Source organism: Lactuca virosa, chromosome 6 (genome assembly GCF_052849685.1).
Source record: "Lactuca virosa cultivar CGN04683 chromosome 6, Lactuca_virosa_CGN04683_v6, whole genome shotgun sequence".
Classification (NCBI taxonomy): domain Eukaryota; kingdom Viridiplantae; phylum Streptophyta; class Magnoliopsida; order Asterales; family Asteraceae; genus Lactuca; species Lactuca virosa.
The window spans coordinates 205,268,995-205,288,576 of NC_136431.1; the positions used below are offsets into that span (position 1 = coordinate 205,268,995).

Below are 19,582 nucleotides of genomic sequence, written 5' to 3' on the forward strand. Positions count from 1 at the left end.
CATGGTAACCATGGTGGTTCTTCAAGTTTTCCGGCCAACAAAACACACACACGACATGCACCAACTAGCAACAACAGCACACACGTACACACATAATAAAACACGACTATAGCCACCGTCTAGGCAGCAAACGATGGCCGGAGATGACAGCAACGAGATATCGCGTCGAGTGGCGGTGGGCGTGGGTTGGGACGGAGAAACAGAGGATACGGAGTAGCAGAGATACGACCGAGAACAACACCATCAGCAACCTCACGACGTCGACCTTGCTCTTCTGATCTCTAAACCGATGTGACTTTGTCTTGGGGTTCTCGTTGATCCTCAATATCGCTAGCAGCAAAGGTTTACCGGTGATAGTAAGAAAGGAAAGGGTGGTGGCGGCTGGTGAACATACGGCGGCTATCTTTTAGAAAATTGGGTTAGGGTTTTAGGGTATATAAGGGACGAGGGAAGGGAGTGGAAAGGAGTCGGGTTCAAGTCCCGTTCTTTTTATAAAACTTGGATACGTTTTTACTATTTTAGTCCCTGCCTCCAGAAATAAATTCAGAATTGGTCTAATATTTACACTACAGCCCCAACTCTACCAAATCCTTTACATCTCAGGTCCTAATGTTACAATATAGCCCCCATTTTCATGAAATTATAACATTTATCTCCCCCGCTAACACTGATCAATTAATACGGACTTAGGGCTAAAATAAAATAAAATATAAAATATATCTCGAGACTTTATGGCTTATTATTTATTTATTTATCTACTTATTTTATTTATAATTATTATTATCTTTATTTATTTTATTACTTATTTTATTTTATTTATTATATTTTTAAACAGAATGTTACAAAATGTTTCTTTTTCTCCTGCACACTTCAAGTTGCGAAAATTGCCTTCTTGTCTTTAAAAATGGCTTCAACTTCATTTGTTGTTACATTTTTGTACAAATAAATTATTTCTAAAAACTAATATATTACTTACAAAAATAAACCAAGAAAACTAATCTATTTAATTTATTACATACCATATGAATAAATAAATTATTACAACTATTTTTATAACAAAAAATAACAAACAAAACAACACAAAGGTCATTGGCTAGGTTATGCACATCATATATATCAACAAACACATAAAACAACATTTGTTTTTCTAAGACAACTTTAAATAAAAAAAAGATACATGAAACTTTTGTGACAAAAATAATAATTATAAAGTTGTCATAGAAAATACATATGAACTTACATTTTTACAAATCAAGTTATCCATATTTTTCAAAAACTAAGATTTCCAAAAATCATAAAATCTAACCAAATTTGCAAGGTGGCTCCGATACCACTTGTTGAGCTTTTATTCATAAATTAGTTTAAAAACATAAGATTAAGCAACGGAAGACTTTGATTCTAAATAACATAAAACAAGTTTATAACTAACCATGGATCTTTTTGTAAAGTTTGGAAAGAAAAAAAGTAGCAAAGAAGAAGATGAAGAAGTAACAACCTTTATAGTTCTTTGGGCCATCTTGGGAGGCTTGGAATTTGATGGAGAATATGGAAACTTTGAGACACCAACATGAAGCCAACTTGATGTAGATGCTAGTCAAAACTCTTAAGCTTTAAGTCCATATCCAAATCTGACTAAAAGAGAGAAAAATGCAAACAAGTAATCTTCTAACACTTCTTTGCAAGAGAGAATATGAGAGAGTATAAGGGAGCTACGGTTTTGGCAAGTAAAAAATAAATGAATGAAATCTTTTATATAGCTAAATCATTATCCTAAGAGTTCTTAACACTTTAAGCACTCCATACCCTAAAGCCTACATATCTCACATGTCTATGAAGCCATGCTTACTTTCCATTATTATATTCAAAATACAATGTTTTGTTTCCTAGAAACTATCTCACTTTTTTTATATAAAAAGAAAGAGAAGTTTATAAAATTATTTTAACTCTTTATAAAATATATACTTTAACTTTTAGCTAAAAGACAAAAGAGTCTTTATAGTCCAAAATAATGTACATTACTTAATAAATCATACCATATGATATATTATGTTACTTGCTAATGAAAATTAATATTTCCATGAAATAATTCATTTCCAATTAATTATAACAGTTTATTGAATATTTATTTAAATCAATTTCTATAAATAATCAATTGTATCAAGTTGTTGTTAGTCTGACCCATTAGTATCATATGTTAATTAACAATATCACTTTAATATGACTTTTGAGCATACTAGATCTTTTAATATATGTCACTAACTACTTCTACCCCGACAATGCCAAAGCATTAGATCAACATAACCTTGAAACTGTACAAGTCAAATCCATTTACCCCCTCCCCCTGATATCTAAACCATGAAGACAATGACTTACAAAATAGAGACAAGGAAAACAAAACCAATTCAACGCATTTTAGTTTGGTCCTTAACTTTTTCAATTCTAAAGCCAACTGCAAAACCTATGAGTCATGCTTCACATGCTCCTTAATCCTTAATCTTTTAACATCCTTTAATTTCTTTTGAACTTTGGCAACTTATCTTAGTTCTTCCTTTTTGTTCAACTCAAAGTTTAGTTTATGAATTTTTCTTGTGTGTTGTTCATCCTCTAATAGTTCATCAATCCATTTAAAGTAGTCACAATTCTTTATGTTACACTATAAACAAAGACATGAAATTTGGGTTTTATTAGTCAATATATGCTACTAACTACTTCTACCCTGACAATGCCAAAGTAGTAGCTCAACATAACCTTAAAACTATACAATTCAAATCCATTTACGCTCCCCGAGTATCTAAACCATGAAGACAATGACTTACAAAATAGAGACAAGGACAAACAAAACCAATTCAACCCATTATAATTTGGTCCTTAACTTTTTCACTTCCGAAGCCAACTGCAAAACCTATGAGTCATGCTTCACATGATCCTTAATCCTCAATCTTTCAACATCCTTCAATTGCTTTTGAACCTTGGCAACATATCTCAATTCTTCTTTTTTGTTTAACTCAAACTTTAGTTTAAGAATTTTTCTCTTGTATTGTTCATCCTCTAATAGTTCATCAGTCCATTTAAAGTAGTCACAATTCTTTATGTTACACTAGAAACGAAGACTTGAAAATTGAGTTTTATTAAAAAAAAAAACAACACAATAAATTAGTGCAAATGCATGTATAAATTGACTAGTTACTAGTGAAAACTGATAGATAAAAAACGTTTGACATGGATTGTTGAAGCTCCAATATATTCTTTCATTAGCTCTATAAGGGCATAAACAACTATGGATTTCCCCGAGTCGTTTCACACACAGTGAAACCTTGTTCTTATTCCATGGATTTCAGGTAGAAGACGAAGACATTCTTATGATTTGTTTTAGGGTTCTTCAATATTTGGTTGCGAGGATAAAGGAAACAAAAATTTGTATATGGATTTAACAAGGATTTTTCATGGAAGCTTATTTAATAAGTTAAGACACGTTGGGGCTTACGTGGACTAGAGATAGATATATTGAGGCTTATATATATATATATATATATATATATATATATATATATATATATATACACACACACACACACACAATAATAAGTCACATCATTACTTCCACCTCAACAATGCAACCTTTAAATTCGGACGAAATATACTTGTTAGCTTATTTAATAGGCTAAATACTATTTCAAGGGATCCATAACACAAAAAGTTAATTCATCGACCAAAACAGACCAAAATTGATAGGTTAATGGTGCTACAATACCGTTAACCCTAAATAAACTAGTAAAATCTGCTTTTTTTTATTACCATAACAATGTTCGTACAATGTATATCTAGTAGATCAAAGGGGTGTTTGAGATTGTTTATTTAAAAAACATTCGACATGGATCTTTGAAGCTGCAATATATTCTTTCGTTAGCTCTATGAGTGGAAAAATAACTATGAATTTCCCCGATTTGATTTACGAAAGGTGAAAGCCTATTCTTATTCCATGAATTTCAGGTAGAAGACGACAACATTCTCATGATTTGTTTTAGGGTTCTTCAATATTTGATTGTGAGGATGAAGAGAGTAAAATTTTTGTGTGGATTTACCAAGGATTTGTCATGGAATATTACCTAATAAGTTGAGACACATTGGGGTTTATATGGACTAGAGATGATATAATGAGGCTTACATGGATTATAGTAAGTCACATCATTACGTCCACCTCAAAAATACGCGTTGTCTTATTTAATAGGTCAAATACTACTTTAGGGGATTCATAATATCAAAAAATTAGTTTGTTGACAAGACAAGACCGAAGCTGATAGTTTATTGTGTTACAATATCATTAATCCTAAATAAAATAGTAAAATCTTCTTTTTTTTATTACCATATCCATGTTCATATAATGCGTACCTAGTAGATCCAAAGGGTGTTTGAGATTATTTATTTAAAGTAATGTTTTTTAAGTGTATTAATTTATCCAGTGTAAACATAGAGGTTTAAGACAAAATTATTTGGATTAACTTATAAGTATCAAAAAATAATAAATTAATATATTGTTTTTTATGGTTTGACCGGAAAAAGACATTTTAGATATCACCGACTTTTTTGTTTCTTTAAAACGAGTATTTAGTTTCTACCTTAATAAGGAGTTTTAACAAGTTAACAACTTATCAAAATATATTTATTATTGGTACCATAATGTAATAAGCATTTTTTTTTGGCAAACCAATCACATAAAAATGCTTATTATCTAAGCTAATATTCCCTTTAAATAAGTAAAATCCCGAAAGACACCCGAACTTAGACTCCATTTTACATTGATTCAACTTGGTTAATCAAACAATTGAGATCTTTGTACAACCCACAAAGTCCATATTTTACAAGTTTCGTCATACACATAGTATGATTAGTGCAACCGGCAAGACCTTATGTTGATTTCATATGATCAAATGAATCAAGAACTATATATCATTTCCCACATATTTATTCATAATCAAGATAATCCCGATAATACAACAAGAAAAATACACTATATTGTAAGAAATCCTCATATTAATCTCACAATCTCAACATACAATCAATAACATAATCAAGAAAAGGACACAAACAAACCAAAATAACTTCAAACCTTACGGTTATGCCACAACGGGTGTCTTTCGGTTAGGCTCAAACACAAACTTCACAAGCGAGTCTTTGATCGATAAAAGCTCGGGGAACTCTTTTTTCAACTTAGTGGTGTCAAGTTCATTGTTGCTTCTTGGTGCAATTATAACCTTTGCTTGCTCTTCAAGAGTGAAGTTCTTCCATGTGTAGCTTGAATCAATGTACTCTTTATACAACTCCAAGACCTCATTGTGGCTAACACAACCAGGGTTAGTGAAGTTGTAGATACCGGTTAGGTTTCTTTTTGCCATTTCAATGGAGATTGGGAGGAGTTCATCAAGAATGGTCATGGAGTTTGGAATGTCTACAACTTTTTCATATCGACTAATTTTTGTGATGAAGTTTCGGGGGTTTGTAAGATCGGATGAAATTGGCATTCTTACACGCAATGTGCATACGTTTTCATAGTTTTTGAGCAATTCCTCTACCTGTGGATCAAACAAATTAGTGTTCATTGGTATAAGTTATAATTGGGTAGATCAAATCATTAAACTAAAAAAGCTTTCACTTTTTGACAAAATGCAAATCAATATCTTCGATCTACCACGTTTTATGAACAAATTCACACAAAAACGTTATAAAAACACAAAATTGTCAAAAGGTGTATTAAAGTATGAAAAAAGGAATAAATCTTCAAAATTGAAGTAATAATGCAGTATGTCAACTTAAGTTAATACTTTCATTTCGTGGGTCCCAAATTATACTTCTCTATAAAGTAAGAGTTCAAATTGACCATGAAACAAGACACAAAACAAGCTTAAGCTAATGAAAGTTTTTTTTTTTTTTTTTCTTGAAAATGTACATCAAGATCTTAGATCCACCACATTTCTATCAACATATTCAGTTATTCACACAAAAATATCATACGAACACAAAATCTTCAAAGGTGTACATTAAAGTATGAAAAAAAAAATGGAATCTTGAAATAAATATCAAATCTTCTTACAATTTATCTTTGTCCTATGGTTTTTGTTTCATGGGTCCCATATTATATTATAGGTCTCATTTAAGTAAAAACTAGTATGGACACATGAAATGAGGCATAAGTGTAAAAGTTAACTAACAAAAGCTCGGATTTTTCTTTATAATGCCTTATATAGATCTTATATCCACCATTCTTTTATCAACAAATTTTAAACAAAATATCTAAATAACACAAAATCCTCACATGGGTCATTGCTCAAAATCTTCAACATTATACTAACGCTCAATAAATTGGAATCTTGAAGTAAATATGACGTTTTCTTACACAATCATAGCTTTACCCATTGGTGGGTCCCAGATCATAGCTTTCGTTATGGTAAAAAGTTAGTATGGACCCATGAAATGACACATAAACCATAATGAAAGCTTGGATCTTTCTTTAAAATGCACATCAAGACCTTAGATCCACCACATTTTCATCAAAAATTTCACACAAAATATATCATAAAAGCACAAAGTTATTACAGATCATTGCAAACTTTAACATTGTCCTAAAAATGGAATCTTAAAGTCAATATCAAATTTCCTACACAATAGATTTACTCTTCGGTGGGTCCCAAATTATAGCTTTCTTTTAGGCAAGAAGATAGTATAGATCTATGAAATGAAAATGTCAAATAGAATGAAAACTAAATATTTATTTAAAATGCACATCAATATCTTAGATCCACCACATTTTTATCAAGATCTCACCCAACTCTTTAACATTATACTAAATTTTATATATAAAAAAAACTAAGTTTTATTATTTTGAGTCCCAAAGATAATACGACCCATGAAAGGAGGCACAATTTTCTATATGCAAATGAAAGCTTTTAGATTTGTTTTAAAAATTCACATCAAGATCTTTCGATCCACCTCATTTTTCAAGAAATTCATATAAAAATATCACAAAATCATCAAATGGGCAATCGAAATCATCAAGATTCTACCAACATTTGAAAAAAAATGAAATCTTGAAATAATAATACCAAATTTTCTTAGAATATTACCATTGCTTTAGTCTTGGAGTAGTAAGATCCGACGAAATTTGGAGTATCCTCTTCCTTAAACCCGACACCCGACCCGAGTTGATGCTCCGAATCATACTCAAATATACATCCAGTAGCATAGTTGATCAAAATCAACCCCTTTTCACGGCAAACGTCGGCGAGAGTTAGGGTTCCGACGACGTTAGCACGTATGGTCTCCACCTTGTGTGACTCACACCAGTCAACGTTTGGGCGGCCGGTAACTCCGGCAGCGTTGAATACATGGGTAGGATTGACGGCGGTGATGTCAGCGATAAGGGTGTCGCGAGACTCAAGACGGCCGGAGCCGTATGTGTACTCGATGCCTTGAGCTTCGCAGAGTTTGCCCAATAGACCACCAATCCAACCGGTACGGCCGTAGATCAAGAACTTAAATGGCGTCGCCGGCGTGCCGTTGGATTGGGAAACCATTATGAGGTGGTGAGAGTGAGAGAGCGAGAGAGAGAGATTTACCGATGGGGTGAATCTGACTCCGGCGGATGTGTGATTGTTTATAGGAAGAGAGATATTCGCCAGCTGTTTTTATTTGTGTTGTTTACTTGAGATGAGATCTTGACACAGTGTCGGTTTGGAGTGAAGTTAGCAAAGTTGAAATCGATAAGATCGTTTATATATAGGATAATTACTTGTGGAAACGAACTTTCGATTTTGTTCACGTTTAGTCACTAAACTTTTTTTCGTTATCTATTTGCCACTAAACTATTGAAACTGTTCACATTTTACCCTTATGACCGGTAACAGCCGGTCATAAGGGTAAAATATGAACAGTTTCAATAGTTCAGTGGCAAATAGATAACGAAAAAAAGTTTAGTAACTAAATGTGAACAAAATCGAAAGTTCGTTACCCTATAAAAAGTTCAATGATTAAATGTAAACAAACTTCCTCTTGTATTATGTTTTAGCAAATTATTTATTTTTGTTAAATTGTAGCAACATTTGTTGATGAAGAAATCTATGAAATAAAAAAAAAAACAAAACCCCAAAAAATATATTAAAACAAACGAAAAACCGAAACCGAAATAAAAAACCAATGGTTTGGTATTTTCCAAAATAAAAAATCACAATTTTCCAATCTGATTTTGGTTTTACAAAAAAATGAACCATTTTCACTGATGTGAATTATGACCGTTGGTTTGGCTTGCAGAATTAAAGAACACACAAAGAACACGGTGATTTGGGTGTTTAAGAGATGCATTCGATTACGAAAGGTGTTTACAAAAAAAGATCTAGATCTAAATCTACATAATTAACACACACTAACACTCTCAATGTTACATCTCTCAAGCACACATTTACATGTGGTATGAATCCACCTTATATAGAAATGTTTACATGTCTCTCTCTCTATCTCTCATGTCATAAAGGGGGAGTTTTGGATAGAAAATTCTGAATTGAGCGCTTTCTCATTCCCTTTTTGGTTTTATAATCATTTTTCGATTATAAAAAGGGGGAGAGATTTAGATATGGAAATCCGAAAGTTGAATTTTTGTAAAACCAAAATCAGATTGGAAAATTGTTCACATTTAGTCATTGAACTTTTTATAGGGTAACGAACTTTCGACTTTGTTCACATTTAGTCACTAAACTTTTTTCGTTATCTATTTGCCACTAAACTATTGATATTGTTCACATTTTACCCTTATGATCGGTAACAGTCGGTCATAAGGGTAAAATGTGAACAGTTTCAATAGTTCAGTGGCAAATAGATAACGAAAAAAAGTTTAGTGACTAAATGTGAACAACATCGAAAGTTCGTTACCCTTTCAAATCATTATCCCTTTATATTTATAAAAAAACAACACGTTCAAAATGTAACATTATACAATTAATTTAATAATTAATAATAGAATAATCGATTTATAATCTTTTTAGCTGTTATTATTATAAGACACGATATGAACTAGATGTTTGAAAATTATTAAGTGGTCAAATAATAGTTGTAATAAAAAAATTGAAAACCAGCATTTATAAAAATAATCAATTGTTTGATCTTTCTTGACAAAGTTTAATTATTTAGATTATCAACAGATAAAATTAAAAAAAATGAGTTTATATATTATTAAATTATGTTAGAACGTAGTTTCCACTGTTAAAAAATGAAAAATGTTATTGATAATTTAAAATGGTAATGAAAAATCAATAATTTAAAAATTCTATTAAATTAGAAAGATATAAAATTTGTCTACAAGTTTATAACGATAATGATTAGTTTAAATTAATATATAGTACATTATTTTGAATATCTGATATACGTTTTATATGTTTTATATGTGTAGATATTTAATAAAATTATGATTTTAAACAATGCAATAAAAATTTGAATAGAGTGTTAAAAAAATACGATAAATCATGAAAATGACATTGTTATACGAAAAATTAAATATAACGATAGTGGAATAAACATATATAAACACAACACAATAAATTACAAATTAAAATATATGTTATATTTGTATAATAATTGTTTACAAATTTATCAATGATTATGATATTTATAGTCTAAAAAATAGTAACATTTAGACTATTATGATTAATCATAAATTGACACGCAATTACTCTTATATAGGTTGAATAAAAGACATTAAATAGTAGATAATGAAGATTGAGGAATTAGACTACCCTCCATAGAAATTCACATAACAAACCACTTACACAAAAACCAATAAATAATAATTAAAATGAAAAAAAAATCAACCGCAATTACATATGAGAAATCCTTCCAATTACTTGTATACCTTGTTTTCCCACAGTCGCCCGCAAGTCCCCCTTCTTTGTCAAATATCTATGATAGGCTTCAAAATAAACCCAATGATGGCGTTGTACTTTCAAATCAAAGTACAATGTTTTAACGAGAAAAACCTAAAATAGTAGGACAAATCCTTCTATTAATTCAATGCAGTGAATATTTGACGTAACTCTAGCATAGTGATCTGATGGTTACGGAGAGTTGGTTTATCGGTTGATCTCATTTTCCACCAGTTAACCTTTGGTCAGTTGATGGCCCTCTTAGATCCACCGAAATGTATTGTTCATTCGTTGGAAATTTGAATAAAAATCATAAATTCAACAAAGTATGTATGTTAGAAAGAAATCATTAAAATGTTTAAAAAAATAGTGTCTTTTACATGGTGGATGTTGAATGAAAAATATATCTATGACTAAGTAGAATTCTTTTTTGCAAAGGGACTAAGAGGAAATATTTAATATGACTTAAAGCAATATCATTCTATATGTAAGACTTGAATATACACATCGGTGTCGGATACCAAAATTCAACCCATATTACCTTAAAAAACACTAATTTTAATTTTATAGTCACACACACAAAGACAATAACATACACAATTTATTATAACATTGTACTTTCACACATATATAACATTGTAGTTTAAAAGTGATACTTAAATCAGAAAAAATTAAAAAGGAAAATACTTACTTTTTTCCTAGTTAAAATATTATACTTTGAAAGTGCAATGCTATATTTGGGTGGATGTTCTCAAAATATACCCAATTGTTGCATTGTACTTTGAAGGTGTAATGATTTAAGAAAAAAACTAAAATAATAGTAAAAAAATTACAACAATTAGACAATGTTTTACAGTAGTCACTGAAATTGAGTATCATTCTCCTTTATTCCTAATATGAAAATATACAACTATATATAAAAATACACCGAAGGCCAAGTGGGCTGAGACTAGCAAACATACAACACTAAAATACAAATACATTGGCTAACATATCTGTTAACACCCCCCCCCCCCCCCCCCCGCGCAGTTTGAACGGGAGTAGGACATACATTTAAACTGAATCGAAAATTGTAAAAGAGCGTGGACGGAAGACCCTTAGTGAAGTGAAGATATATGCATATTGTTGGAACAAAGTTCTAGTAGGATCGATTAATTCTTAGCAGAAAAGCAATAAACAACGTAATAAAGAACACATTAATGGTTTAACTAATGTCGAATGATTAAGCTTTAACACCTCAGAAGAGCTCGATTAAGAACTTCGACTGTAGAGGTGTTTAGGGTTACAAAGCAATAATAATAATAATTACGACTGTTTCTAAGGCATACATGCATGCACTATTTATAGCTTAAACCTAATCAATAATCACGGATGGACAGGCCCAATCCAGATATACAAAACTAAGCCCATGACGCAACATAAAATACCCAACACATACTGTGATGAAGACGGGACATGAAGAACCCGAATATCACCAGTTGTAACTTTATCTCTAACAAAATGAATATGAATCTTGATGTATTTTGTGTGTTGATGTTGGAACGGGTTCGAAGATATATATACGGCGCTGATTGTAACATCCCAAGTCCAGGTATACCTTATAAGCCCTTGTTCTTTTGGTAAATTGTCAATTTTAGCCCTTATTGAGAAAAGGTGGTATATTAGTACGCGGGGGGTACGCGAGTGTACGCTCAGCGTACTCATATGCGTGTTTTTGATGCGGAAGCCACCTAGTACGCTAGGCGTACTAGGCCCATAGTGGAAACCCTAATTTGGGGTGTGTCCCTATATAAAGGATATGATGGCCTCATTCCTGGCTACCATTCTCAGACAAGCAACCCTCTCAAACCCTAATCCTCATTCTTGAGATTGTGTGTGTCCATTTGAGAGCTTTTAAGTGATTTTATGTGTTCTTGAAGTGAAAAAGGAGCTTTGAAGAAGAAGGAGTGGGAGTCCAGGCTATAGATATGAGTATACCTGTGTTGGGAGCTTCATTTGGAGGTATAAAGCTCAAAGCTTTCTCACTCTTTTGTTTTGTGCATCATGTTAGACCATTTTAGGGTTTTGGTCCCAAAGTTGCATGCTTTATGAGAAAATGAGCTCCAGAGATTATGAGTAACTCCTTTGAGTGTATTTAGGGGTATAGTGTCATAAAAATTGAGACTTGGACGTTTGAATCAACCCATGAATGAGATATGAGCATTTTAAGATAAGAGAATGAGAGTTTGGGTGTTTGTGACTTTATCAGCCATGCAAAGGCTTAAAGTCACTGACTTTATGGAGTAAGAGCTTTTAGGGAGTCCAGATTTGTGATATGAGCCAAGGTCTTAACTGATTAACACCAAAAGAGTCGAAAAGAGCAAAACTGGGGCGTACGCCGAGCGTAATCCCAGTACGCGCAACATAGGGTTGGGAATCCACGATGCATGTGTGGTATCAGAGTACACCCAGTGTAGAGATCTTGTACGTGCAGCGTACTCGTTGGCGTTGACTTTTGGTTGACTTTTAGTATTTGGTCAATTTTTGGACTATTAAGGCCATTGAGGGGGTAAAATGGTCTTTTACCCTTCTATGAGTTTGTAGAAGGATTAGTTTAGCTTCTTGAGAGCCATGATTAATTAGGGATAAATGTCGTATGTGTAACACCCATAAAATTCAAGCCAATTTAAAACTTTTTAAATCATTTAAAACCATTCAGTTGTTACAATTTGTTTTCAAAATAGTTTAAACATCAGAGTTCCCAGAAATCATAATCATCAATCGAGGAAGTGTACGATCACGCCTTCGCCTTTCCGCGGTCATCCGCTGAACCTGAAACAATAAACTGAAACTGTAAACTCGAAGGCTTAGTGAGTTACCCCCAAAATACCCATACACACCATAATACATATACAATAACCAACAGCATACTATGGGTCTAGTCATCCATCGGGATGGAATACCCCAGGCCCTCAACCATTAGGTTGGAATGCCAACATAACGATACACTTCACATGACACATATACAATTAACAGCATATACTGGGTCCACAACTTTACAGACTGGATTACTCCCTGGCCCACTGTGTGAGTCTGGATTGCCTTCCGGGCCCACAGCTCACATCTGGATTGCCACCGAGCCCACAGTACGAGTCTCCCTCAGCTCGTATATGGAATGCTCCCGGTTTTGTTGGTTACCGCACGGAGCAGTATCACCTCAACCTATCTCACATAATATGTCGACATATAACACAACTAATGCACATACAGATAATCACATGATACTACACGTAGTCCTACTGATCCACCTAACTGGCATAACTACTAGCATGCAGACAGTCAGACCAACTATAGGCCACTAAGCATAATGTCACACCCCCGAACCAGATGGCGGAAATGTCCGGGGGCTTGTGCGTGACTTCATCTTGTAATATCATCACAATACATATAATTGAAACAAGACAACACCATCATCATACATATCAAAGTACAACCAACATTGTTTACATCAAGTATAGTATCATAAGTTACATGCCAAAATATTCAATGTGTGATGATAACAAAATATGACAAATTCCACATGTTCTTGTAGACCTTTCCGCTTAACGATTCTCTGTGAATACAAGTTATTTTGAAAATGTCAGCATATATAATGTTGGTGAGTTCGTAAGCATATTTGAATGAAAAATTTTGTATAGTTCGTAAAACACCAGAAAATCCGATATTTTCTGAAAAATGGTTTAAAAGTGATGTGTCAAAATCAAGTACTAATGTATGTGTGTTTTTTGTTTTTAGAATGTATATAAAAATGTAATCCGGAAAAAGATCCTGTATTTTCTGTTGTAAGTAGAAGGTATTGTTTAACTGTATATTTCCCCAGAAAATCCGATATTTTCTATTTATAAAAGTGTCGTGGTCTCAAAACCCTAAGACCGATATCAGTGTATGTATCTTTTCGTATCGACAAGGTTTTATATGTATTCCGTAAAATTATGATGGAGAGAATCTCTATGTGAGTCGTTTTAACCATACTTGATTATGACGAATTCGTCTGTCGTGGCGTTTTCAGGCGCTGACTTGTTTAAGGTAAGGTTTGTCACCCTAGACTGGCCTAGTCTAACTGTAGCGAACAGCTCAGGTGTGGGGTGTCACCCCGTATAGATCTATACACAAACTCTCGCTCTCCCTCCAGGAGACTCTGGTTATAACTACAGGCTACGATTGTACACTCGAGAGGTGTCAACCGACATGTCTCACTAGTATCCTTAACTGAGTTTACGCGAATATTGTATTATGTTATATATAATGTTTCCGTGTACGTTTTATGTTTGAAAAGCCCAATAAGTATGTATGTGAATGTACGAGGCCCAACAGACATGTAGAAGGACCACTAAGGCCCAATAAACATGTAATGTATAGTCCAGGCCCAATAAGCATGTAAATGGACCACTAAGGCCCAATAAACATGTAATATATAATCCAAGCCTATTAAGCATATAAATGGGCCACTAAGGCCCAATAACATGGATTGTAAGTATTAGGCCCAATAAACATGTAATCGATGAATTTTAGTTCGTTTGTTATTACATTGTTTGTTTAAGCTTGATTGTTTTTTAAAATGGCATAAAAAGTCCACTTTTTGTAATGATGACATTTTTGGCCCATTAAGCCAAAATTTTATAACTTAGGCATATTTTTGATAAAATTGACACTTTAGGTCCCTTAAGACCAAAAGTTTACATTTATGGGCTTATTTCAAATAAAATGACATTTTTAGCCCACTATTGTTAAAAATAGCATTTTCGACCCAATATCATGAAAATTGACATTTTCGGACCGATTATATAAAAATTGACATTTTCGGCCCAATTTAATAAAATTGACATTTTCAGCCCTTTTTAACCGAAAAGCAACATCTTTGGCTCAAATTTGTTTAAAATGACAATTTAATCCACAAAAGTCATAATTTTCCAATTTTGGCCCATAAAACCGTGAAGGCCCAATTTAAGCCCATTTTATGAAAAATCTACTCTTTTGGCCTTTTTTAAAACCATAATATCATAAAGACCCATTTTTATACAAAAATGACTCTTTGGTCCTTGAAAACCCGTAAGTATCATAAAAGCTTCATCTTTTTGTTCATTTGTTAAAAATTGTCCCTTTTACAAGATTTTGTTTAGTTTTTCAACATCCTTGACATGTTTAACACTTTCATCTTTATAGTAAGTTGCATAAAGTGTTTTAGTGTACAAATATTGTCAAGACTTGATAGAGTTTTCGAGATCTATGAAGTTTCTTCACATAATCACAACATATAACTTAGACAACACACATAAACATGAACAAATACATAGATATATCACATAAGCAACTTGTATCCTCCCCCAAAACATAGTAAAACCGAAAAACAAGGGGTATGAACTCACCTTGCTTTGATGTTTTTGGTTTTTGGTGATGAGATGAGGAGATCTCGGCCCTAGCAAGCTTGTTGAGAAGGATTTTCGAACTCTAGTATGTTCTAAGAGCATAGATCATGAAATGATGTGGGTTAAGAAGAGTTTTTTTGGTGTAACTTGAAGTTAAAACTATGGAGTCTAACCAAAACTTACCAAATTTGATGAACTTTGATGAAGAGTTCTTTGTGTGCTCTTGAAATTCTCGAAAACTAGGAGGATGGGAGGGGGGAAGTTCTTTGTGCTAGAGAGGAAAATGAGAGAGAATTCTTGAGTTGGAAGATGAAAAGTGATGGTGGTGATGAAGGCCATATGGCCGAAAATGAGGAGGGATAAGAGAGAGGGAGGAAAGTTGACTTTTGAAGAGGGTGATGTGAGAGTTGCATGGGTACATTCACTCTTTCATGGGTGTTCAACATGTAATATTGAGGTGGCACCTCAAATATCCTCCCATTTGTTTTTTTTTGTTGTTGGGCCGAGAGAGGGGAAAGAGGGAAGAAAATGAGGGAAGTTGGGCCCTTTCTTGGCTTAGTTTGGAATTATGAGGCCCAAAATAATTATTTTTCGGCCTATTGGGCCTTTATGGAGGTTCACGGCCCAATGAAACCCAAGGAAGTAGTTTACAGCCCATTAGGGCTTATGAAACTAGTTATGGCCCATCATGGCCCATTAGAAATAAGATGGATTATTCTAGGCCCATATTACCCAAAATACCCTAATCTCATGGATGTGGGTCCATTTAGAGCCCAAATAGGGTTCCTAGGCTCAAAGTAGTCAAATTGAAAGTTCATTGGTCCATTAGGCCCAATAAGAGAATCCTAGTCCATATTAACTTGAACCGGGATTTCTAGGGTTTTCAACCCATAGTTGGCTATATGAAATGTATTGTATTAGGTTATGGGCTTCTTGAGTGAGGTTCGATTCAAATGGATGATTTTGATTAAGCATAGAGTATGATTTTCACTTAGAGTACATGCCTTACAATAGATGATGTTTACATGAGAATAGAATTTCCTAGCTAAAAATGCTAGTTGTGACATCATCCCCCCGTTAGAGGGAATTTCGTCCTGAAATTCTTTCGAAAGGTAGGATCATGAATGAGAGAATAAGTGAGGGTACTTCTGCTTCATCTGGTCTTCGCGTTACCATGTGAATTCCGGTCCACGCTTAGCGTTCCATCGAACCTTCACAATCGGAATGTGGCTCTGCTTCGTACGCTTCACTTCCCTATCCATTATCTCGACTGGTTCCTCGACGAACAAGAGATTCTTGTTTATTTCGATCTCTTCTAAAGGAATGACAAGAGTTTCATCTGATAAGCACTTTTTCAAATTCGAGACGTGGAACACGGGGTGTACGTTGCTGAGCCCCGAAGGTAGTTGTAGCTTATAAGCCACTGGACCAATTCGGGCAAGAATCTCGAACGGTCTGATGTATCGTGGGTTTAGTTTTCCTCGTTTTCCAAAACGAATCATCCTTTTCCAGGGAGAGATCTTCAATAGCACCCGATCTCCGACTTGGAATTCCAGAGGCTTTCGCCGTTTGTCAGCATAGCTCTTTTGTCGGTCTCGCGATGCTTGAAGTCGGACTTTGATTTGGATTATCTTTTCGGTTGTTTATCGAATGATTTCTGGCCCTGTGAGAGTGATGTCTGGTGATTGTCCTTTTGCTAGTTGGGTGTCACCCACCTCAGCCCAGCATAGAGGCGATCTGCATTTGCGACCATATAACGCCTCAAAAGGAGCAACCTTGATGCTTGTGTGATAACTGTTGTTGTATGAGAATTCAACCAAAAGCAAGTGGGTATCCCATGACTTGCCGAAATCAATCACACAGGCTCGTAGCATGTCTTCGAGTATTTGTATGGTTCATTCGCTTTGGCCATCGGTCTGAGGGTGGTAAGCAGTGCTCATGTCTAGTTGTGTTCCCATTGCCTTCTGAAGTAACTGCCAAAATCGTGAGGTAAATCTACTATCTCGATCCGAGATAATAGACATTGGCACCCCATGAAGTCTTTCGATCTCTTTGATGTAGATTCGTGTCAACCTTTCCATCTTGTAAGATTCTTTTATTGGCAGGAAATGAGCGGATTTAGTTAACCTATCGACGATTACCCAGATAGCATCCAATCTGTCTGTCGTCTTAGGTAATTTGGTCACGAAGTCCATAGTAATCCTTTCCCATTTCCACTCGGGTATTACTGGCTGTTGTAATAGTCCTGATGGCTTTTGGTATTCCACTTTCACCTTGGCGCAAGTGAGACACTTGCCTACATAAGTGGCGATCCATACCTTCATATTTGGCCACCAATAATGTTTCTTTATGTTCAGGTACATCTTATCCGAACCCAGATGGATGGAATATCGCGTCTTGTGGGCTTCGTTCATGATTATTTCTCTGAATTCCCCAAGTTTAGGGACCCAGACTCTATTCATGAAGTAGTAAATTTCGTCCTCCTTGGCTTCAAAGTTCTTGTCCATCCCATGCAGTGTTTCATGTGCGACGTTCTCCGGCTTCAATGCATCTGTTGATAGGTTATAAGCACTACAACATTCCTATGGTGTACATGCAAACCCTAAAGCTTTGGATCTAGTTTGTCTACAGAACATGCAATAATCATCCAAAGCCATAAACCCTAGATCTAGCAAGTGATAATCAAATAACATATGAATTAGGGTTTAGATCTTACCTTGATTGTTATGTAGCAATAACAATCTTAATTCCTTCTTGAATTGGCTTCTAAAAGCTTAGAGTCACAAATGTCACTCCTCTAATGGCTCACAAACACCAAGAGCAAGAGGACGAAGAAGGAGAAGAGGAGGGGAACTACAAAAACGTCCAGAAACCCTCTTGAAAAGGTTAGCCACGTTTTTGGGTCTCAAGGGGCCTTTAAATAGGTAGGCAATTAGGGTTATCTAACAAGGAAACCCTAATTTGACTGCTTAAGCCCTAAGCAGCCCATGGACCCCTTTTGGAACATGCCTTGGACGAAAATCATATGGGCTTCCCATAGATTTCGTCCAACCTATATTCCAAGGTAATCCATAGCCCAATTGCAATTATCTTATAATTATAATTCCAGTCCCCTAAGTTTAATTAATCTCTTTTAGCCACAAAATTAATTCTTAATTAATTATTGACTAATATTAATTAAACAATATGATTTCTCCTTTAATATATTATTCTCATAATATATTAATAAATCATAATTAATCCTCTCTCTCCATAATTCATCCTATCAAGTTGCTTTGGTGAAGGCAACCCAAAAGGACCATGCACCATCGGGTCAAGTACATACCAAAATAGTTATGGACTTAGACACTAATCCAACATTTGTTTGGGCTTCCTTGATCTACGAGGTTAGGTGGGATTGGATGGTTATTGATAGGGTTTTCACCCGACGACCTGAGTATTCTTTTCTGCTCAGGGCATCAGCTACCACGTTAGCCTTGCCTGGATGGTACTTGATCTCGCACTCGTAATCATTTAGCAGCTCAACCCATCTTCGCTGCCTCATGTTTAACTCCTTTTGGTTTAAAATGTGCTGGAGGCTTTTGTGATCGGTGAAGATGGTGCACTTTGTACCGTAGAGGTAGTGCCTCCAAATCTTTAGGGCGAAGACCACAGCTCCCAGCTCGAGATCATGTGTGGTGTAATTTACTTCATGCGTCTTTGGTTGCCTGGATGCGTAAGCTCTCACCTTTCCACGCTGCATGAGGACACAGCCTAACCCTTGATTCGAAGCATCGCAGTAGACTACGAAATCTTCGGTTACCTCCGGTAAGGATAGCACTGGCGCACTACAAAGGGCTCGCTTCAAGGTTTGGAAGGCGACTTCTTGCTTTTCCGTCCAGTTGAAAGACACACCCTTTTGTGTCAAGGCGGTGAGGGGTTTGGCTATCTTAGAAAAATTCTGGATAAACCTTCGGTAGTAGCTTGCAAGACCCAAGAATTGACGGATTTCTGTTGGTGTTTTCGGAATCGCCCAACCTTCAATGGCTTTGATCTTGGAAGGATCTACATGAATCCCCGCCTCGCTGACTACGTGACCCAAAAAGTTTACACTGCGGATCCAGAATTTGCATTCGGAGAGCTTCGCATATAATCTTTCAGCTCTTAGGGTTTCCAAGATTTGACAGAGATGTTTACCATGCTCTTCTTTGCTTCGAGAGTAGATAAGAATATCGTCGATGAAGACAATCACGAATTTATCAAGGAATGGGTGGCAGACTCGATTCATGAGGTCCA

At 34.7% G+C, this 19,582-nt stretch overlaps 1 protein-coding gene across 1 annotated transcript; it reads right to left on the reverse strand.

Moving 5' to 3' along the window:
• Window positions 1-4,929: 4,929 nt before the first annotated feature.
• On the reverse strand, window positions 4,930-7,719 carry LOC145119570 (bifunctional dTDP-4-dehydrorhamnose 3,5-epimerase/dTDP-4-dehydrorhamnose reductase-like). Its single transcript, XM_079055245.1, has 2 exons — window positions 7,119-7,719; window positions 4,930-5,570 (listed from the first exon to the last, which is right to left on the reverse strand). Exons 1-2 carry the CDS (start codon window positions 7,566-7,568, stop codon window positions 5,115-5,117), a joined length of 906 nt encoding a protein of 301 aa, XP_078911371.1. The 5' UTR covers window positions 7,569-7,719; the 3' UTR covers window positions 4,930-5,114.
• Window positions 7,720-19,582: the final 11,863 nt, after the last annotated feature.

Excerpts from the sequence above, each read along its gene's own strand:
- LOC145119570 (XM_079055245.1), bottom strand. The coding sequence starts at position 7,568 with ATGGTTTCCCAATCCAACGGCACGCCGGCGACGCCATTTAAGTTCTTG. Across the intron at positions 5,571-7,118 it reads ACTCCAAGACTAAAGCAATG|GTAGAGGAATTGCTCAAAAA; the intron begins GTAATATTCTAA and ends TTTGATCCACAG.